Source organism: Pygocentrus nattereri, chromosome 21 (genome assembly GCF_015220715.1).
Source record: "Pygocentrus nattereri isolate fPygNat1 chromosome 21, fPygNat1.pri, whole genome shotgun sequence".
NCBI classification, from domain to species: Eukaryota; Metazoa; Chordata; class Actinopteri; order Characiformes; family Serrasalmidae; genus Pygocentrus; species Pygocentrus nattereri.
Genome location: NC_051231.1, coordinates 1,419,857 through 1,444,171, shown reverse-complemented (window position 1 = coordinate 1,444,171; position 24,315 = coordinate 1,419,857). Strand labels below are relative to the sequence as shown.

At 42.5% G+C, this 24,315-nt stretch overlaps 1 protein-coding gene across 2 annotated transcripts in view; it reads right to left on the bottom strand.

The window, feature by feature from the left end:
* Window positions 1–24,315, bottom strand: part of igsf21a (immunoglobin superfamily, member 21a) — a 461,351-nt gene that overhangs the window by 61,306 nt on the left and 375,730 nt on the right. For both annotated transcript variants that reach the window (XM_017716473.2, XM_017716474.2), the window contains exon 5: window positions 5,667–5,782. In XM_017716473.2, the coding sequence (XP_017571962.1) occupies window positions 5,667–5,782 (116 nt within the window). The remainder of the gene's footprint in view (window positions 1–5,666; window positions 5,783–24,315) is intronic.

The window sequence follows — 24,315 nt, the reverse complement described above, 5'->3', positions numbered from 1 at the left end:
AAGCTGCAGCTCCTAACCTAAAACAGACTTAAACACTACGTGAGGCATCTAACACTCAGCAGGCATCGTTAGGTGAGGAAAGAAGGGTCTTTTTTTGAAGTATGGAAATACTTGATAATGCATAGGGTGAAACAGTAGGAGGTCCTCTACTGTACTTTTCCAATCGTCCAAATATGAAAGTTCAAAGCTGAGAGGAACGTTGAGGGAAATGTAGATTGGCAGTTTCTGGCAATAACTGTGATCTGGCAGCCAGCCAGTCCAACCATCAACCGCCTGAATAAAATCAGCAGGTCTGCATCAAATCTGTACGTGTAGCTGTATGTATGTTATCACAGTGAGCAAGATGTCATTATGTGTTGATGCATATTGTTTGGAGAGTTTTTCCAAACAGGCTGAAAAATCAAGAAAAAAAAAAAAATCAATGTCAAGTATTTTTTGCAGTACCTGCATCATAATACATCCACTAAATGGGCCTGAAACAGGGTTGGTTGTTTCTTACTATAAGCAGTACAAGTAGTCACTTACGGTCCATGAGCCACAAGGGGAACATATAATATACAATAAATGAATAGTACATTTTATATGTATACACACACACACACACACACACACATATATATATATATATATATATATATATAGCTGCTGTTGGAAACAAAACCTTGTATTTCCATTTTTGTCATTTATTCAGTTCTTGACATGCTCATTGCCTTTTATATTGTGTGTAAATTTCATGATAAATGGCCCAAAATGACTTGAAAAGATGTCTGGTTCCACTGACTTACATTAAAAGTAAAGTCAGATTTCATTTCCAGTCAAAAACCTTCATTTCCTGCCATTCAGTACAAATTACTCATTTTTCAGCAAGCGTTTTGTATCGGTGTCCCGATACTTGTTGCGATAGAGGGGCAGGGTGAAGTATTAGAGCTATGCTGATGTCCCGCTAGCTATCTAAATTTCAGGTTACAGCTCAGATGGTGCAGCAGCTTCAGAAAATTCAAACAAGAAGTTTGCAAATAGGTAATAGTAAATAATTGTCTCTCTTCTTCGGCACATTACGCCCTAAATCTCTAACTATAGACCAGCAGTGAGGCTACTGAACTGAGCAGCTCTGATGTGGACTTTGGTCCATTGTTCTAAGAACACCAGCAGCTTTTGTTTTTATTTACTTTTTTTGTGTCTATATATTTTTTTCATAGTAAGAGCTATTTTTAAAAATTATTTTTTATTTTTACCCAATTTTCTCGTCTCTAATTCATTACCTGCTAGTTAGGACTCCCCCAATCACATGATACCATCGACACTAGGAGGCCGAAGGCACCAGGCTTCCTCTGAGACCTGCCGCTCACGCAACGTCACAGGACAGCCAAATGCACTCGGAGGAGGCGCCAACCGCCAGATCTGCTACGTCAGACGCCTGCGATGACTAGGATTGCGTTGAGTGATGGGGAGAAGGGGGGGCCATCCTACCCTCCCAGAGAGGGCGAGGCCAATCGTGCTCTCTTGGACTCCCGGCTACGGACGGCTGTAGCATCACCAGGGATTGAACTCGCGACCTCCTGATGATGATGGGGCCAACGCTTAGACGGTTGCACCACTTGGGAGCCCAATAAGAGCTACTGGACAGCTTCAGACCCGTATTTTTGAGTTGGATTTTTTAGAAGGAGCTTGAGCGCAGAGCTCGCCTTTCCTCTATTAACTAAGTTTTCTAAGTTTGTTTTGCAGATGACGTGTCAATGCAAAGACACCATTTGACCAGGGGTGCCCAAACCTTTGCACAAGACTGTACATAAGCATTTTGACTTCCAGCTTCATGAGAATATTTAATTGCTATATTTTAGCAGGTTTCCAATAGAGGCTTGAATAAACTGTTCAAGAATTTTACACGTAGCTTTTGGCTTTCATGTAGCAGCCATCAGCAGTGAAACTCTTCTGCTTCGGTTGTGACTAAAAAGAAGTAGAAATTCAGTGAGTATAAAATAACTGAGCAAACATCAGCATTTAATGAACCATTAAATTAAAGATCTGGCGAGTGCAGCTTTGCTAAAGCACTGAAAAAGTCTTGACCTTGTTGCTACTGAGAAAAACACACCAGGGTCGACATCTATCATCAAACTTAACTGTCAAATATTTGTACAAAAAAATCACAAACCACAGCCTCTTCTTCTCGAGCCCAGCATGATCCATTTGCCTGTAGAGTGGTGGACAGTAACTAAGTAAATGTAATTAGTTTCTGTACTTTTTACTAGTTTTTTCATGTATCTGTACTGAAGCTTTTCCATTCTGGGAGACTTTTTTCTGAATTTCTACAAACACCAGTTCATTTTATAGTAAATGAGTTTGGGCTGGTTTATGTTTATGAACAGACGCCTACAGATCAACATAGTAAAGGAGCTCATCTGTGATCCTGAGTTTAAAGCCAGTTTTTATTCAACTTAAACTTGGAACTAAGTTGTAAATAAATCTGAAACTGAAACTTTGCTTGTGTGTAAAAAGTGATTTCAGAGCCACTCGGTTCTCCCTGATGGAAACTGTTTACCTTCAGTGTTTTGTGCTTCTGATCATTTTAATAGACGTCAGCGTCACTAATTAATGACGTTCTATTAAAAGACTGGTTTACCAAGAGAGACGCTGGAGGACTTTCACCTGAAATGAGTTCATGAAGCCAGTCTGGTTATAAAAATGATAACAGGACATCAGAGCCAGAATTCCTCTTTTAGTACTTTTACTTTATACTTAAGTACATTTGAAGGGAAATACTTTAGTACTTTTACTCAAGTGGAGGTCTAAAGGGAGGAACTTCTACTTTTACTGGAGGAATATTTTACCTACTTTTCTCTACTTTTACTCAACTACATGATTTGTGTTCTTCGTCCACGTCTGGGTCTACCAGGGAGTTTAATGGAGAGTGCAACATAGACACTAACCAAGCTTAGAGGCCAGTAGACCTGATCTGAATGAATGAGTGTCAGCGTGACGGCTGGTAATGAGTGCAGAAATTTGGGGGGGGGGGGTCTCCCCAGGTGCTAGCCCTGCACTCCTGGGATGGAGGCTGGTGAAAGCTAGCCCATTGCCTGGGCGAATAAGACCGCTGACAGGGTGGCGGAAATCATTTTCACCTCATGCTCCTCTCGCACTGGGCACTTAATTGCTGGAGATGGGAGCAGTATAGATCCAGAATACATTAACATGCACCCATGGAGCGAGATTAATGGCCTGGTGGAGTTTAGCAGCCAACTCCAGTGGCATCCATAGGGGTCATAGCCTTGATTCCAAACCACCTGGCTACAAAAAAGATTTGAAGGACAGAGGACTTGTGGGTGCTAAATGGCCAGGGGTTGACCAGCAGGGCCTTTGTTCCAACGCTCAATGCCATTGTGTGCTATTGTGCACAGCTGAATGAGACGGTCAGGTTTAATGAGGCTCGAACTAATGTGATCTGCGATGTGATGCAGGTATGCAAGAGTCAATTATCCCTTTAATGCTGAGGCCAGGCAGGGCTATTTCTGCCAACTCTAGTCTCTTCCAACAGGCAGAATGGAAATTTACTTAAATATTCTATCAGTATAATCAAATAAAGATTTGATTACTCAATACCTCTGTAATCAGATGAGTGGCGTTGTTGAGCTGCTAGTGAGCAACGAGGAGTGAAAGAAACTCACATGGCTGAAATAAAACAGCACAACTGCAGGTTTCTTAATATCAAAAAGCCGAGAACAACTACCACAATAATACAAAACAGCACTTAAATAAAACAGTAAAACATCTACACAGACAACAATCGAGTTGAATTGATGTAAATTTTACACATCTCAGTTTATTAAAGAGGACAACCCAGAAGAGCAGAGCTAATACCAGACCAGGTCAAAATCCAGAAGAGCAAAACATGGTACTTGGGATCAGCCAAAAAGGAAAGGAAACAAGCGATAGCAACAAGTAAAGAGGGGAAAGTCTGAACAACAACAACAACAACAACAACAACAACAACAGCTTGGGCAGTCATTGGCTGGACGTTAGGGAACTGGCCCTGTGACTGGAAGGTTGCCAGTTCGAGCCCCAGCGCTGACAGTCCATTGGGCTTGACAATGAGCAAGACACCTAACCCCCAACTGCTCCCCGGGCGCTGTGGATAGGGCTGCCCACCGCTCCGGGCAAGTGTGCTCACTGCCCCCTAGTGTGTGTGTGGTGTTTCAATGCTGAGGTGAAATCTCCCCATTTGTAGGACTAATAAGGTCACTTAAACAAGCAAAATGTGGTTTTACCAGGAGAACAAACAAATGAGAAAGGCTCAGTAAGCAGAGGCAATACTTCACAATGAATGAGACAAATAGAGAAGTATATATTAATAGTATTCCAATAATGTCATAATTACGCTGCGACCATTTTGGTTGCCAACTTTCATTTCAACAAAGCTGTGGCTGCTTGTAATGAGAAGTCATAATTGATCCAGCAAAGGCAGAAAAACACGTTGTTTAAACATTTTCTGAAAACACTTTTGCCTCACTACTGATTTGCTGTGCTGCTCAGTAATAGTTAAACATCTCCAAGCAAAAGTTTGAGGTATTTGTCTATCAATGAGTATTTAATGCAGTAAGCTGATGTCAGCTGTACGTTCATTCTACGCTTAAGTCAAAGTGAAAGTGAACTGACATTCGGACGATACAACGAGGAGTGCATGAACAAGATTACTCCAATGTGCAAAATACACCGAAATATAAAGGCAACTGCGCACTATACTGCCAAAAGTATTCGCTCGTCTGGCTTCACACGCATATGAGCTTGAGTGACGTCCCATTCTTAATCCATAGGGTTGAATATGATGCCGGCCCACCCTTTGCAGCTATAACAGCTTCAGCTCTTCTGGGAAGGCTTTCCACAAGGGTTAGGAGTGTTTATGGGAATTTCTGACCGTTCTTCCAGAAGCACATTTGTGAGGTCAGACACTGATGTTGGACGAGAAGGCCTGGCTCACAGTCTCCACTCTAATTCATCCCAAAGGGGTTCTATTGGGTTGAGGTCAGGACCTCCACCAGTTCATTCCACACTTTGCATTGCGCTTGGTGATGTAAGGCTTGGATGCAGCTGCTCAGCCATGGAAACGCATTCCATTAAACTCTCTACGCAGTTTTGTTTTTTTATTTTTATTTTTAGCCAATTTTCTCCCAATTTTAGTTGTTTCCAATTCCACCCTCTACTTAGGACTCCCCCAGTCACACGATGCCACTAACACTATGAGGGTGGGGCTAGCACAGGCTTCCTCCGAGACCTGTGAAACCAGCCACTGCTTCTTTTCGAACTGCTGCTCACACAACGTCACTGGACAGCCGAACGCGCTCTAAGGAAAACGGCATCCCCCTCAGCATCCGCTGACCGCTCTGTCATTTTACGTGGCCGACCACTTCGTGGCTGAGTTGCTGTCGTTCCCAATCGCTTCCACTTTGTTATAATCCCACTGACAGTGGACTGTGGGATATTTAGTAGTGAGGAAATTTCACGACTGGACTTGCTGCACAGGTGGCGTCCGATCACGGCACCACGCTGGAATTCACTGAGCTCCTGAGAGCGACCCATTCTTTCACTAATGTCTGTAGAAGCAGTCTGCAGGCCTAGGGGCTCGGCTTTATACACCTGTGGCCATGGAAGTGACTGGAACAGTGTGGACTCACCGATGGGGCAGGTTTGCCTCCTTTGGCAGTGCAGACCAGAGTGAAGTTCTGAGCCTGGTAGCGGCTGAACGGCGCAGGCGTGTTCTCCGCTACCACCGAGATGTTGTTGGGTGGCGCTGAAAAGAGAGAAATGAGCAGTCATGAGCACACAGGAGAAAAAACATTACTACGAGATAAGACGCTGATCAGAAGCCCTCGCTGTCACACAATTCACCACATATCAGCATGGGGGCCATTAATAATGCTTTTTCACAGGCCCCCTTCATACGGTTTGCGCCTCAGTCTGTCGATCAAGCATTCGCTCATCAGCCTGTGCTCTCACATGTTAGCTTTTCCCTTTCCCCCACTTTGGTCTGCGAAACACTTGTTGAAATCATGCATCTCCGATGCCGTTTCATGTGCGAGAGGCGCAGGCCGGGGAAATTTCAGGCAGCTGAGGAATTGGAAGCATGTCGGCAGCAGCTCTGTTCTGTCATATAGAGCCGGGCTTTGCACATGCTCGGAGCAAGGAAGCATTATATTGTCCCATGTGGAAAACCGCTAAAGCAAAGTGGAAAGAAGTGGAACATTCTGGCCCTTAGAAGTTTTATAAGTTTTAGAGCTTTATTGTGTTTGTGCTATATATTTGATTGACACTGCATAATCATTTAAACATGTTTACATAATATAATTAACGTACTCCTGAAGTCAGAAATCAGAACACAAAAAATAAACACTGAATACTAAATTGTTAAATATTTTAGTATTTTCATTATGCCCAAGAAACTACTAAAATGGCACAGCAGCATCCATAACACTCATTAAGAATGCAAAGGTCTATAAATATGCACAATTACACAAACTGTAAATGTAGATCGAGACAAAGTGAAGTAGAAACAAAAATAAGCTCCCACTACGACATTAAAAATCGGAAAGACTCTGTCTTTACGCTGCTCCTGTATTAGTCACTTGATTTCTTGGAGTCTTGATTTGAGACTTTATCCTCTAAAAGCCTCAGTGCAGTAGCTTGAATCGCTGGTTGTACAGCCAAAACTATTATTAGCCTAAGGAGATGAATTAAAAGCTTCACACACACAAAGACGGGTTTAATCCACTCAGATCTGAGTATTCATTCTCTAATTTTTATTTTTAATATAATTTAAAAATACAAGCTGTCAAATGTCAGATTGCTACAATAAATGGAACAGTAGAAATGGCCCAAAATGACTTGGGATAAGATTTTTATTCATTAATTTGCATCAAAAGTTGCTGTTCTGTTTGGAGAGCAGTTTTGTTATGAAAGCAATGATGCAGAGAACGCAATATAGTGTATATAGCTTTGAGTCTTATACACACAACTGATGGTAAGGAGTAAAATAGCTGTTTTATAGCAAGTAGACTGTGCAGTTAAAACTGGCTTTAAACTCAGGATCACAGATGAGCTCCTTTACTATGTTGATCTGTAGGCGTCTGTTCATAAACATAAACCAGCCCAAACTCATTTACTATAAAATGAAATGGTGTTTGTAGAAATTCAGAAAAAAGCCGCGTCAGTCTCGACTGCATATGTGGACATATTTCTATATTGAGCTCTATTTACACAAAGTTAGGTTAGTTCATCATTTATGTTGAACAGACTCTCCCAAAGTTTTACGCTGCTGCGCTGACGTTGAACCGCGTGCTGCACTGGGTCGGTATGACCAACAGGTCAAAACCAGCTCTAAACAAAGTGACCGCTGGGCCCTGATTGGTGCTCTGGCTTTGCGCTTCTTTCGTTTTGACATGTGACGTTTTTATACACACAGAAACCAAAAGGAACGACTGATTTCTCAAAATGTAGGAGGAGAAAGTCGGATATTAGACTCTGAAATGTAGTGGAGTGAAAGGAAAAAGTGGAGAAACTTCAGTACAGATACACCAAAAATACTAAAGTACAGAAACCAATTACATTTACTCAGTTACTCAGTTACTGTCCAGCACTGTCTGCATTTTAGTGTTAGCATAGCAGCATATTTTCAATGAACTAAACCAAAGAAACAAGCCAAAGGCATAAAAAAGCCTAAGCAGCATAAAAAGATGGGTTTCGATGCATCACTGGGGACCTAGTAGAGTTGATAGTGCGCCGGTGTGGTCTGCACAGAAACTGACCTTTCACTGTGTGTAGAGTAAAAAGCACTACACAGCAAGACAATACGCCAGTCCCACGAGGGCTGTTACCACTCCCTGCATTCAAATGTGCTCCAGCACAGCTGTTTAAAATCATAAAACAGGATCGGCCACCCTGGCGAGTGCGAGACGGAGCTTGTTAAAGATGAAGTGTGAAGGCTCGTGCATATAATATCCACAGCCTACAGTCACAGCAGAGACAAAAAATAGAAACGTCCCATAACAGCTCGGAGAGAAGTGGCGGAACAGGAGCAGATGAATTCTCCGGCAGCAGCTCATACAAAGTGATGTGATGCTCTAAACACAAGCCAGCATCTGCGGTCCCTGAGAACAGCACTCTCTCCATTCACATCTATTCAAATCCGCTTTAATATCTCACTGTGCCCATTAGTTTAGCTGCTCTTGCAAACTGCATGCCTAAATAATTGCAGACTTGCCTCAAACCACATCGGATTTTCAAACAGACTCGCCTCTGTGGTTTCTGGTGATGTATATTAAGCGCTCTTAACGTCGCTGTAAGAACAAACCCTTAAATCCAATCTCCAAACTGGTCGGTTTTCAAGAGAAATATGAAATGTTATTAACCTTTAATGGACGTTCACGAAAAAAGCTTTTATTGCCTTTAATCGTTTGATCTTATTTAGCCATAAAAATGGGCAAGAAGCACAGTATTGCGCAATAATCTGAGCGCATCCTGGACTCTGGGGTGGTCAGTCCATCGTCCAGCTTCTTTGTTCGGTGTGTCCGTCTCCTTTTCTCAGTGAGGTTCTTCTTGATCAGCTACACGTCCTTTCAGACCCACAGCGCTGAGTGGTCTTCTCACAGTGGAAGGATGGACAGAAACCCCTGTGGATGTTTTCAGATCTGAAGCAGCTTGATCTCTCTCAGAGATCAAAGCTTTCAGTGTGGTTTATTATTCGGGGGCAGTCGTGGGCTGGAGGTTAGGGATCTGGCCCTGTGACCAGAAGGTTGCCGGTTTGATCCCCAGGGCCGATAGTCCATGACTGAGGTGTCCTTGAGCAAGACACCTAACCCCCAACTGCTCCCCGGCGCCGTGGATTGGGCTGCCCACCGCTCCGGGCAAGTGTGTGCTCACTGCCCCCTAGTGTGTGTGCTCACTAGTGTGTATGTGGTGCTTCACTTCATGGATGGGTTAAATGCGGAGGTGGGATTTCAACGTTTGTGGGATCAAAACAGTACCACTTATCTGATGGGGGCAGTTTTAGTGGCCTACCAGTTCTTCCCCAGATGTAGAGTCTCATTTTCGCTGTAGTTTTTAATCATTTGGCTGTAAAAAAAATCCAAAATCAACATTCGGACATTAAGGCAAACTACAAATGTTGACTTCCCCTAGTATCTCTTGCACTGTGTTGCCACTGTCATGGGTATTTCTTATTCTTACACTAGACAAGTTCCAAGCATATATGGCTTGGGTTGATCTTGCACAATCTACTTGCCATAAACCAGTTGTTTTATCCTTTACCCTCAGCCATGTGTCTATAAAAGCCTAAGCTATATAGGCTATATGGACAAAAGCATTGGGACACACCTCTTAAATCACTGCATTCAGGTGTCCCATTGCCCGATGTCTATAAAAGCTTCTTGGCATGAGTTTTCATGGCCGAGCAGCTGCTGCATGAAAGCTGAGCGATGCTTCTCTATTTTCTCTGTTTAAAAAATGGACTTCAGTTTTGAAAACTCCAAAATTCCTTATGCAAGCGATGTTATATCTAATAATATCTATATCTCATATATCTAAATATCGCCCGAGAAATGAATAACACATGCTTGACTGGAAATTAAATAAATGAAGGATCACCCATCCAGAACTCATCTTGAAGCCTGAATTTTGATGTGAACCAGGCCAAGCGTGTGATGATTTAAGTATGCACGATTCCACGAATGCACAAAAACGATATACTGGTCAAATGCTGAGTTTGTCTATATTGTCTATATTGTCCGTGTTCAATTCAGCAAATAAACAGAACTTGTGCATTAAATCATGCAGGTGTGTTCTCGGTAGACAATGTGCACCTATTTCTGATGAGAAAATCAATAAAACATGATTTGACCAGAGTTGCCCAAAGATTTGCATTGCATGCATGAACCATTGTGCTAAACGGTCGGCCTGCCTCTTAACTTTGCTATAGCACTTTGCTTATTTCATGCTATTGCAATAGTAAATTGTATTAATACCCAAAGCTTATTACATTCACAGGGTTATTATTCAGCCAGTGCATCATGGAAAGAGTATGAGGCAATGCATTAAATCGCATTGCACATAAATATTCTTGCATCCATGGTTTGCACAGTGTAAACTGATGCGGTAAAGGCTTCCACTACTTGTTGGCCACATTATCCACGAGCAAAACTAAAGAAGCAAACTTCAGACACCAAAGTCGACTGATTGACTACATTTAGGGAAAATGGAAAACGCTGTACGTTCGATTTTGCTCAGCTGTTGCTTTAAACAACAGCCACTCTGTGCCTGCCGTCACGTCCTCAGTTGCCGAGGAGGGATGAAAAAGAAGAAATTAGCTTTAACGCATCTGCATTTTGTGCTATTTTGAGCGATTCGTGGTTCTCAAAAGGCGATGCAACGTCACGGGGGGCCACCGAACACTCCATCGATTGCATTATCACTTGAAAGACATCCTGAGAATTCCCTTTCACACCCAGCAGAGAGAAATATGGCCGCCCGCTGTCTGGGCTGGCCTCGTTTTGGCTTCAGGAATGATGAAGGGATGAGAAACGGTGTGTGAAATCGCAGGACTGGGGTTAAGAGAAAACCCTGCAGAAGCAGTCTCCGTGAAATCTGATCGATAGTCCTCACAAGGAACAGGGCGGAAAGCTACACTGAAAACGGTGAACGAAGATTTTTTTTTCCGTGTGACAAATTTACATCTAAATATGTTTGGCACTTCCAGCCAATAGGACACAGCAATCATTAAAAACGGGCAGTGGTGCTGGTGGTGGTGGTGGGGAGGGGGGTGTTTGATGGTCTGAGAGCTTTTGTTTCCTCTGCACTTAATTGCATATTGATGGAGGACGTATGGAGGGAAATTAACTGTAGAACGCACTATTAACTGTCTAAGAGAGAGAGCATCTGCTCACAGTAGAGATATAGTGTGCCGTGCCATCACAGACGCCACCGGTTTAGGCTGTAATGCGCATTTGCTCTTAGAAACATTTCCAGATGTAGTTTCAAGTGGTGCAATCCAGTAAGCAAATTAATGTCATGCTAAGACTATAATGTAGGACACTGAACAGTGGCCTCATAAACAAGGCTGTCTGTGTTAAGGCTAATTAAGTTGGCTTGACAGAATCAACTTACTGCTCCTTGTTATATTATTGTTATTGTTATTATTATTATTATTATTATTATTATTATTATTAGCCTTTTTGTACCAAAATGCAGTTTTCGAGCGAGAATCAGAAAACAGGATCCCACTTGTAAACAGTGAGCTTTTGGATTGACTACATGCACTTGTTCCCAGTTCAGCTCCTCATAAAGTTCAGCTCCTCACTGCTGGGCTTTAGTTACATTTAGGGATCATACGCCTTCAAAGAGGGGGGCAGTTATTTATTATCACCCCCCTAATTCTTCAGTGATATGAAGCTGAAGTCAGATATTCTCCAGATTCTCATTCAAATTTTCCCGTTCCACCTTAAATGGAGCAGCAGTTACATTCTGGAGCCTCAGGCGTCAGAACTGCTGGACTATTTAAGGTGGAACGGGAAAGTTCGCTAGCTAGCTACTGAGACAATTGCATGCTATTAGCAATTGTTATGCTTGTTCTGACAAAAAGGACCAAAATACATTAAAATAACATTAAGATAAAACAGTGTTTATCGTATTTTTTTTAACAGAGAAAATTCCCACATTTGTGGGTTTCCCTGGTCTCTGTCTGGAGTCTCTGAAAAACCTCTGTTTGGAGGGTCATGTAGCCCCAACACTTCTCCCCACCCCTCTATCTCAACAGGAATCGGGACACCCCACCCCTAGACATAAACATACAAAACGGACGCCTAAGGGCTGAGTGGTAGGGGCGAGGGGTGAAATGGGACAGAGCCTTTCTCTCGGCTTGTGGTTTCAGCTTTTTGGCCAGGTGTGTCTAGAATTTTGGTTTTAATTTTGGCCACAAAATTAGCTCACATAATGCCAAAAATGGAAAGAACATGCCCCTCATTACCCCCCACCCCCACCACTTAGTTTGCACCAATGCATTGAGGAATGACCAAGCTGCACTGACCAGCCACTACATTACAAACCCCTCCACCTTGTTGGTCAACAGTTACAGACTGCAATCCATCTGTTGATGCACTGCTTGTGCTAGCCCTTCTGGCTGGCCCTTCAACAATGATCAGTTTTGACCACAGAGCTTCTCTCGGCTGGATTTGTTTGTGTGGTGGTCCCCTCTCAACCCAGCAGTGAAGCTGATGAGTGTAAAAACCTCAGAAACACTGCTGTGCCTGATACTCTCGTACCAGCGCCACACGCACTTCAATGCCACTACCATCTCAGTGTCTCTGCTGTGCTGAGAATTGCCCAATATCTGGTCAGCGGTGGTCCTGTGGTCAGAAATTGAATAATGATGAAAGGGGCAGAGGGTAGCTGGCACAAACTGTGTAGCAACAGATGGGCTACAGTCTGTCACTCTACCCTTATATAGTGAACTTTAAAAGTAAGTAGACCTCATGAAGTGTCCGGCGAGAGGACATACAGTACGGTACAGTAGTTTTCAGTCAAAAACGATCAATAAATATGTTGTGTTCCAGGTGTAAGACCTGGTTGACCACTAAACCTGTTATAACTTCAGATAAACAGCACTCAAAGTGGTCATCTCAGAGAGGAGCAAGTCAAACTGCTTCAGATCTGAAAACATCCACAGGTGTTTCTGTCCATCCTTCCACTGTGAGAAGACCACTCAGTGCCATGGGTCTGAAAGGACGTGTAGCTGATCAAGAAGAACCTCACTGAGAAAAAAGACAAAAAACAAGAAAATGTGCAAATTAAAGAAGGTTTTATGTTCTCAGAGCAACGGATTGACCACCCCGGCGGTGGATCAGCAATGGATTCATATCATAAACAAAGGGTTAACAATAGTGACGTGATTCATACACCAGAACACTCAGAGGGACCGGCCGTCACTAGCCAGAGTGAGATACCAGCTCCAACATCACCCAAACCCACTCACTACTGTTACACTACAGCTCTGCTCTCAGCCTTCATATCATAAACAAAGGGTTAACAATAGTGACGTGATTCATACACCAGAACACTCAGAGGAACCGGCCGTCACTAGCCAGAGTGAGATACCAGCTCCAACATCACCCAAACCCACTCACTACTGTTACACTACAGCTCTGCTCTCAGCCTTCATATCATAAACAAAGGGTTAACAATAGTGACGAGATTCATACACCAGAACACTCAGAGGAACCGGCCGTCACTAGCCAGAGTGAGATACCAGCTCCAACATCACCCAAACCCACTCACTACTGTTACACTACAGCTCTGCTCTCAGCCTTCATATCATAAACAAAGGGTTAACAATAGTGACGTGATTCACACACCAGAACACTCAGAGGGACCGGCCGTCACTAGCCAGAGTGAGATACCAGCTCCAACATCACCCAAACCCACTCACTACTGTTACACTACAGCTCTGCTCTCAGCCTTCATATCATAAACAAAGGGTTAACAATAGTGACGTGATTCACACACCAGAACACTCAGAGGAACTGGCCGTCACTAGCCAGAGTGAGATACCAGCTCCAACATCACCCAAACCCACTCACTACTGTTACACTACAGCTCTGCTCTCAGCCTTCATATCATAAACAAAGGGTTAACAATAGTGACGAGATTCATACACCAGAACACTCAGAGGAACCGGCCGTCACTAGCCAGAGTGAGATACCAGCTCCAACATCACCCAAACCCACTCACTACTGTTACACTACAGCTCTGCTCTCAGCCTTCATATCATAAACAAAGGGTTAACAATAGTGACGTGATTCACACACCAGAACACTCAGAGGGACCGGCCGTCACTAGCCAGAGTGAGATACCAGCTCCAACATCACCCAAACCCACTCACTACTGTTACACTACAGCTCTGCTTCCAGCCTTCATATCATAAACAAAGGGTTAACAATAGTGACGAGATTCATACACCAGAACACTCAGAGGGACCGGCCGTCACTAGCCAGAGTGAGATACCAGCTCCAACATCACCCAAACCCACTCACTACTGTTACACTACAGCTCTGCTCTCAGCCTTCATATCATAAACAAAGGGTTAACAATAGTGACGTGATTCACACACCAGAACACTCAGAGGAACCGGCCGTCACTAGCCAGAGTGAGATACCAGCTCCAACATCACCCAAACCCACTCACTACTGTTACACTACAGCTCTGCTCTCAGCCTTCATATCATAAACAAAGGGTTAACAATAGTGACGAGATTCATACACCAGAACACTCAGAGGGACCGGCCGTCACTAGCCAGAGTGAGATACCAGCTCCAACATCACCCAAACCCACTCACTACTGTTACACTACAGCTCTGCTCTCAGCCTTCATATCATAAACAAAGGGTTAACAATAGTGACGTGATTCACACACCAGAACACTCAGAGGAACCGGCCGTCACTAGCCAGAGTGAGATACCAGCTCCAACATCACCCAAACCCACTCACTACTGTTACACTACAGCTCTGCTCTCAGCCTTCATATCATAAACAAAGGGTTAACAATAGTGACGTGATTCATACACCAGAACACTCAGAGGGACCGGCCGTCACTAGCCAGAGTGAGATACCAGCTCCAACATCACCCAAACCCACTCACTACTGTTACACTACAGCTCTGCTCTCAGCCTTCATATCATAAACAAAGGGCTTTCTGTTTACATTGATATTGAGCTTTAAAAATTAAATATGCAGTAATTAAAAATAAAGCCTGTCTTGCTGTGTATCAGACTTTTAGGTCTCAGCGTGAATCCAAGAGGACAGAATATCAATAAAAACCAAGTCTGCTCAGTTAGCTGCAGATTTTAATTTACCCCCCATCTCATTTGTTTAGATATTTACAATTCAGACACTGTGTCTCATCCCTTTTTCCAAATTATACACGTCTTCCCATCACACAATCATGGGATGACCTTTGGACTCGGAACCCCTTTCAGAAATCTACAATATCTACTCTCATATCACGGCTTTAGATCAGCACCCTCTTACTGAAATTAAAAGTGCTTGGGAACATGAGCTCGGTACTACTTTCACAGAGCGAAGGTGGGACAACGCCATAAAGTACGCTCAAGTTTGTTTTGTGCAAGACTTCAGTGGATTCAGTTCAAGGTATTACATAGAACCCATCTATCCGAGTCTCAGCTGTCCAGATATTATCCGAATGCTGTCAGTGATCAATGTGATGCTGCTCCATGTAACTTAAGTCACATGTTCTTTTTCTGTCCTTCTTTACATAAATTTTGGTCTGAATATTGTAAGATTATGACAAAGGTTTTAGGAATCAATTAATAAGAACCCTTTTATTGCAATATTTGGATTTTCCACTGATTTACCTTTCAGTCGGATGTTATAGCGTTTATTGGCAAGACGCCGCATATCGCTACTATGGAAGTCTTCAAAACCCCCTTCCATCTCAATGTGGCTCCGGGATGTCCTACATTTTCTCAGTATGGAAAAGATAAGGTCCACCTTGATAGGCAATACTAAAACATTTTATTCCAAATGGAATCCTTTTTTATATATTTTAATTCACTTCAGGTTGTGCCAGCTGACTGAGGGGATTGATTTTTTTTTTTTACTGTTTTCTTTTGAGTCTGATAGTGGTATATATTTTTCTGTCATCACGATTATCCAATTTGTAGTTATTGTCCTTTTCTTTTTTTTTTGGTTTTGTTCCAACAGCAGCTATATATATATAATGTGTGTGTGTGTGTGTGTGTGTGTGTGTGTGTGTGTGTGTGTGTGTGTGTGTGTGTGTGTGTGTGTCTTTTTGTGGAAAATAAGCAAGTTGAAAAAAAAAGAGGAAGCTTTTGAATGTGTGAACCTACTAGATGTGTCTGTTTTGCTTTTATTCCTCAATAAAGAAAAGAGAAAAAAACCAAGTCCACCTTTTGATAATTGTTTATTTTTACTCATAACAACCAACAGAATGAATCACCATCAAAACAATTGCACTTTCAGCTCAGAGACACTCCAGACTAACCGTTTCTGAAAAGATAACTCTGCTGCACTCTGATACGACCTGGTCTCGGTCAGGCAGTAACAATATGAAAAGAGTGAGAAGTGGTGAGGTGAGTGGGGAATGAAACACCAAACGCAACTATTAAGTTCAAGACTGTATTATGTAATAATACAACCTCAGGAATGGCCCAGGCCATTAAACCCACACTAACGGTACAACACAAACTACCTTCAAAACCCTTTTCAAAATCTCTACAAGCAAAAAATTACAAAAGTTAGCAGGATTTCAGTTTTTATTTGTATTCTTATGTATTTTATGTTTTTATTCATTTTTTTCTGTATTTATATGTCAAACAAGGAGTAGAGGTCGTAAAGGTGGATGACTTCAAATATCTTGGGTCAACCATCCAGAGCAATGGACAGTGTAGAAAAGAGGTGAAGAAGAGGGTGCAGGCAGGATGGAGTGGGTGGAGACGGGTGTCAGGGCTGATGTGTGACAGAAGGATAGCAGCAAGAGTGAAAGGGAAGGTCTACAAGACAGCAGTGCGTCCTGCTATGATGTCTGGTTTGGAGACTGTGGCTCTGTCTAAAAGACAGAAGGCTGAGCTGGAGGTGGCGGAGATGAAGATGCTGAGATTTTCGTTGGGAGTGACCAGGCTGGACAAGATTAGAAATGAGCAGATCAGAGGGACAGTGAAGGTGGAGCAGTTTGGAGATAAAGCCAGAGAGGCCAGGTTGAGATGGTTTGGACATGTGTTGAGGAGGAATAGTGGAGATATTGGTCAAAGAATGTTGGAGATGGAGCTGCCGGGTAGAAGGAGAAGAGGTAGACCTCAGAGAAGGTTCATGGATGTAGTGAAGGTGGACATGGAGATGGTTGGTGTGAAAGAGGAGGCAATGGATAGGGCAAGATGGAGGCAGATGATCCGCTGTGGCGACCCCTAAAGGGAGCAGCCGAAAGAAGAAGAAGAAGAAGAAGAAGAAGAAGAAGAAGAAGAAGAAGAAGAAGAAGAAGAAGATGTCAAACAATGGCATATCTGAGAAGCCCAGGGTCTCCAGAATATAACAACTTATGGCTGGTGTGCGGTCATACGTTTCTGATGCCTTGATATCATGGATATTAATTCCATTACAGCCTGAACGTTGATCTCTGAATACTCCGCTCCTTATGGAGCTCATGCGGTGAAACCGGTGGGCTGCAGTGATGACAAATTTAGTCTTATTAGGAATATAGCACACCTGAGCATTGTGTCCTCTGGAAAGAAAACCTAATGATCGTCTTCATCCTCACGGTTAATTTCATCCATCCCCATCGGAGCCGTAGCGCGTCACTTGATGGACCTCTATTAGTTTTAGAACCGACTCCGGGCTCTAATGAAAGGACATATTGCTTTATTTTTGCTTTCAGACTGACCTGAGCTTTTGTTGGTAACAAAACAATGTACTTAATATTTTGTGGACTCCTCGGGGCTTTCTAGGCCTTTAGAGCAGGCCAAGTTATTTCAGGGAACTTAACAATACATGTCTGTAATTTTTAGCTCATTTATGTTTAATATAAACATGATATTATTTTAAATCTACAGGTATTGTAGAGCTATTCTTACTTCATTATTACCATTTGTCTGGAAATGAAAGGGGTGATCCTGCAATGAAAAACTTGTCCAGAATATTGTCCAGTCTGAATCTACTGTGGATGGATACAGCAAAGCAAGCTCTCCCCATTGGTTAGGACTTCAGGAGCTGGACTAACTACCAACATAATTAGGAAGTTACTGTGGAATTGACCAATAGTCAGTTCGATTTCCACTGAGTGGACTAGCTTTGTGAGAAACACACTCTAGGCCTTCTGGAAGACTTTGATACATCTCTGACTCTGAATAGGAGCTTCACTAGGAATCTCATTTATCACAGCCTACATAGAACATGTTCTATATCTCTGCTTAATAACGGCCCGGAAACTTGCGTTTATCAAATGGGCCGATGCACAGCTGTACACAATGATCAATAATAAATCCCACACTGCTCTGCTCATGCATGCAGGCCTCATTTACATATCACTATATTCCCTTTACACGTCCCCAGTAGCCTAAGAGGAATATGGAAAATACAACTTTCCATTGTTAAACCTTAATTAAGAATGTTCAGTAATAAAATTCTCACTTTTAAGAATTTAAACATCTAAAATGATTTAATAACAATTATGTAATCATTTCTATTCCAACACACTTCCTACATGCAAAATTAAACACTGAATAATCAGAATGATCAGATTTTTTAGCAAATTTATTTTTCTACTGTATTCTAAGTATTGACAGTATTTTACTTAACATTGAATATATATATATATATATATATATATATATATATATATATATATATATATATATATATATATATAAATTATGTATATTTTATGTATATATTATGTATAAATTATAGTATATAATAGTATAATATGAAAAATTATATTATAAAAATTAAATAAAAAAAATAAATAAAAATTATATAAAATTATGTATATATAAACAGTGTCTAAAATGCCTAACACAACCCAAAAGTCTTTTACATGATTTTACTTCACCATGAGACTAAAAATCATCATTTGTGTTACGTATTTACAAATGACACAGACACACACACATTTACATTATATAAATATATATAAGTAACATTTTTAATTAATCTAAAAGCATTAACTACATTAGCATGTACGTTTAGGGCCGGCGATCCTGTACCGCATGTCATAGAGGCTAAATTCCATCTTCTCCTGATTAGTTCTCTCATGGCGCACAAAACAGCTCTTTTGCTCATATTTAAAATTTCTATATATTTTAAGGTAATTTACATTTTATGCAAATTTGCACAAATGTTGGAGCACAAACTAGTCGCAGAGTTTACGCAAAATCTACACAAATCTGTTTCAATTAGAAGTTTAAGAAGCTGAACGGTAATAATTATCAAAAAAATGTTGGAATTTCTTCACTTCGTATCGTCCAGGCCCCACCCGAAAAATGTGGGTGGAGTTAAAATTTCAAACATCATGCATATACAGCTCTAACTCAGAAATGCATTGACATTGTAACAAAACTTCATAGGCATGTACACTATAGCAGTCGAAAATTACTGATGCAACTGCATCACTAGGTGGCGCTATAACAACAAAAAAAAAAACAGAGGTTGTCCGATTGACATAAAAATTGGCTTGCTGCTACAGCGTGTTGTCCTGGATGAGGATCTGTGAGACTTATGTTTTTTCGAATATGACATTGGTAATCTAATTGGCCAATGGCAGCCAATGTTGGGCGAACTTGCAAAGCTAGCTTGGACCCCGCAAATTGCCGTTGCAGATATATATTTTCTTATTTTTTGAACTAGTTCTACCATTTATGGCCCAAACTGAAGGCCCAGCTCTAATAGTCACGATTAGCCTCAGGTTTTTTATAAATTATGTACTTTGATGAGGTGGATGGATGGATAGAACAATCATAAACAAGGAGCCTGGTAGCTGTTCATCGTAATGAAACGAAAAAAAAAAATTGCTCAGTAAAAAAAAAAAGCTAATGAATGTGATGAAAGTGAATTAACATTATGCAAATTAATCACCTGGCTATTAACATCCATGCATTTTAGCCACATTAGGATTTAATGTGCATCAGAGAAATCAGAGATGTACCGGATGAAGCCAACAAGAAAATCTAAAACCCAAGGACATCAAAATAATCCTTGAGCACGGCGTTGAAATATTGAGTTGTGGTTTGATCAAAAGCTGGCGCTTCCATGTTTGGCACATAACAATACGTTAGTTAATCCTTTGAAGAATTAAGACTGTTGCTAGATGCGATAACATTAAAGGCTGCCTTACTCCTTTTTGTTGCACTCACAAGGTTACTGGCACCCTTTTTTAATCAAAGTCTGAGCTTTGGCGAAGAAAGAACACCGTGCGGCCCAGATGCAAGTCCGTGTCGTCAGTTCACTGTTTGTGTTCTTTCAGTGTAACGTCCTTCGATCTTTGTGCTCTTCAAGCAGAAAAGAGTTGAATTGCAGAGCGTCAATGACCTGAACGGAAACTTTGCTATAATGCGATTAAGGATTTCTCACAGCGACTGCATTTTGGGCGAAAAAAAATAAAATAAAATAAATCTCCGTTCCAATCCGCCAAATTAAAGTTGTCCACTCTGCAAACACGTCACTCAGACAGGAGGGATATAAACGGTTATTTACTGTAGCTCATGCCTTTGAGTGCCATCATTGCCTGACTTTCACTTATTCTTGTATTTTGGCATCACTTGATATAATGTTACTTAGCAATAACAATCAAAACAAAAACAGATCAATCACTGATGAACTGAGCCGTTTTCTTTTACGACACATCCACATTTGCTACCTTTGCTGTAATTATCATGTCGGGTCAAAACAGCATGGAATACCTTATAAAGCTATAATTTATTGCCATCAGTGCTAATGACATCAGGTTCAATGGGTACAGCGTTTGTCTGCCTGTGTGCTGTGGGTGCACTAATTGAACACTATTAGAAATGCATCCCTTGCAGCGCCACCTTGCTGGCATGCAGTTGGCGACAGCAGCCGTCCTTGGTCAGTTTTTCACTGGGCGGATTCTTTGGGCTCTGAACCCAGCAGTGATACTGAATGTGTGTAAAACCACAGACACTCATGATCACCACCGTGTGAGCGGAGAATGCTTCACCACCCAGACAGTATCTGACTAAAAATTAGTTCCACGGTCCGAAACTGGTCAATGATGAACTGGGTAGAGAGAAGCTGATAGACTGGTTTTGCAAGATAAGGGCTACAATCTGTAAATTTACACCTAGACCTACATACTACAATGGAAATACAAGGTCTCTCATAGGCCACCGTTCATTTAACATGATTTCCAGTCAAAGCGAGTATTAAGTACACATTATTTATGTTACAGGAGATACTGTATTACTGAGATTAGATACAGTGTCTCACAGAAGTGAGTGCCCCCCTCACGTTTCTGCAGATATTCATCTTCTGATGGGACGACGCTGTAGAACTGAAACTCTGATCTAAGTTAAAGTGGTCAGTGTGCAGCTTGTCCAGCAGAGCAGATTCACTGTCCTCTGAAAAGAACAACACACAGACATTAATGTCTAAACAGCTGGCAGCACAAGGGAGTCCACCTCAGAGTGGACGTGTCCAGATTGTGCCCGGTTGTGTCGTCGTCCCTCCCTGGTGTCGTGTGACTCGTTAGAGTTACAGGGTTCCAGGTGTGAATGAAAGAAGTGGGAGGTCAGCCTGTCAGCGCTTTGACCATACGCTGCACAATGCATCAGCTCGGTCTGCGTGGCCATCGTCCCAGAAGGAAGCCTCTTCTGAAGCTGACGCTCAAGAAAGCCCAGAAACAGTTGGACAAAAGCGGGTTGGTGTGTGGTTAGCGCATTAGCCCTTCAGCTAGCGGGTTGGTTACTGGAGCAGAGTTTTACCATCCTGTGCTGATGTCATTGAACAGGGTAACAATATACGGACAAAAATGCAGATTTACGTTGCTCTGCTTTAAGTTTGAGCTCAGCTATGTTGCTTAACAGACTGGAGACTAACTGAAAAGTTCATACTGGTTGGTAGAACCATACATAGCCTGCTTACACACACACACACACACACACACACACACACACACACACACACACACACACACACACAGAGAAGGAGAGAAAATCTATTTCTATATTTCTTATCTCTGCACTCTTAGCTCATCCTCGCATTACTTCTCAGACTACAGCACTTGCAAAGCAATCCAATAAAAGGTCTTTAGCCAGCTGGAGGGCTCTCACAGTTTCATCGAAGGAAATTCCACTACTGCTGTCCTCCAGCGCTCGACCACATTACACCAAAAAATATTCATCGAGTGTCCGCGAAAAAAGCGCAACACCGCAGCCTGTAATAAGGTAAGGCAAGGCAGGTGCTCTGGCCTGGCTGGGCTGAGTCTGAAACGGCTGTCCTCTTCAAAACCAGGCAGCCATTCAGTTCCTCCAGAGAGTCCACATAGCAGAGTGATTCATCTTAATAGGCGCTGCCGCCTTCTTCTGCACTGAAGCGACATTACGGCTGTCTCTAAAAAAAAAAACTAAACATTAAAAAAAAAGAAAAAGAATGTTTCTGTCCTGCTCATGTCCACTGAGGAATGGCCTATGTTTAAAAAGCAAGTTCCCCCAAGGCATATCTCCCTGGGATTGGTAATTAAAGGGATTTAAATGACCCTCCGAGACCCACGGGACCCCGTCTCCTTCACCCAGGTCTGTTATTGAGCTCTCGAGGGTCCTCGGCAAAAGCGAAGGTCGCGGGGGTCAAACCCTGGCTGCTTTTCAGCAGAAAGTAATTTACTGATAACTTTTCCTTAATGAAATATTCAAATCGGCCTAATTTTAATTACGAGTCGGGGCCTCCAGAATCCTGAAACTAATCACTTCCAAATTTCGGTGGGTCCTCTGACATTTAGCTTCGTCCTGGTGCAGAGAAAGATGAAAAGCTCCCTCTGAAAAGACTTCATCAAGCGATCAAGGTGTTTATCAACAGTTCTTAATAGGATGAGAATGAGAATAATGACAAATAATCAGACAAAACTGCTGATGCGAGTCAGTCAGTTTAATTCGATTAACGTGCTTCGCTTCAAGGCGGCGCAAACGGGAGGTTTTAGCGATCTATCTGCTGTGAGGGCACACAAAATCGCTGATTAATTTATTACATTGAAAATTATAGATATATGGGACTATGTACACCCTTTAGTGTGTCCAATGAGTTATCTACAGTGTTTTTATCCTGATGTGAAGCTGTCTGCATTTCCAGCACAGTTTCTTATATCCATTTATCCCTGAAGCAAATAATAAATTAGGCATTCAAGAATTCATCCTGTAAATAATGCATTTTACACACTGTGCCATGTGAAATACAGTATCTCACAAAAGTGAGTGCACCCTCACGTTTCTGCAGATATGCTATCTTCTGAAGGGACGTCACTGTAGAACTGAAACTCTGATATAAGTTAAAGTGGTCAGTGTGCAGCTTGTGTAGCAGAGCAGATTTACTGTCCTCTGAAAAGAACAACACACAGACATTAATGTCTAAACAGCTGGCAGCACAAGTGAGTCCACCTCACAGTGGACGTGTCCAGATTGTGCCCAGTCGTGTCGTCGTCCCTCCCTGGTGTCGTGTGACTCGTTAGAGTTACAGGGTTCCAGGTGTGAACGGGGAGCTGGGCTGTTAAATTTGGTGTTTTGGGTTCAATTCACTCACACTGACCACTGGATATTCAACACGGCACCTCATGGTAAAGAATCTCTGAGGATGTGAGGAACAGAACTGCTGCTCTCCACAAAGACGCCTAGGCTATAAGAAGACTGCTAACACCCTGAGCTATGGCACGGTGGCCAAGGTCATACAGCGGTTTTCCAGGACAGGTTCCACTTGGAACAGGCCTCGCCAGGGTCGACCAAAGAAACTGAGTCCAAGTGTTCAGCGTCATGTCCAGAGGTTGGCTTTAAAAAATAGATGCATGAGTGCTGCCAGCATTGCTGCAGAGGGTGAAGAAGTGGGAGGTCAGCCTGTCAGTGCTCAGACCATACGCTGGACAATGCATCAGCTCGGTCTGCATGGCCGTCATCCCAGAAGGAAGCCTCTTCTGAAGCTCACGCACAAGAAAGCCTAGAAACAGTTTGCTGAAGACAAGCAGTCCAAGAATATGGATTACTGGAACCAGGTCCTGTGGTCTGACGAGACCAAGATAAACTTGTTTGGCTCAGATGGTGTCCAGCACCAAGCAGCAGGAGCACCAAGACAACTGTCTCTTGCCTAGGGTCAAGCATGGTGGTGGTAGCATCTTGGCCTGGAGCTGCACGAGTTTTGTCGGCACTGGGGAGCTGCGGTTCATTGAGGGAAACATGAATTCCATCCTGTACTGTGACATTCCGAAGCAGAGCACGATCCCCTCCCTTCAGAAACTACACCTCATGGCAGTTTTCCAACTCAATAACGACCCCAAACACACCTACAGAATGACCACTGCCTTGCTGAAGGTAAAGGTGATGGACTGGCCAAGTACGTCTCCAGACCTAAACCCAACTGAGCACCTGTGGGGCCTCCTCAAGCAGGAGGAGGTGGAGCGAAAGGTGTCTAACATCCACCAGCTCCGTGACGTCATCATGGAGGAGTGGAAGAGGATTCCAGCAGCAGCCTGTGCAGCTCTGGTGATTCCATGCCCAAGAGGGTTCAGGCAGTGCTAGATAATAATGGTGGTCACACTAAA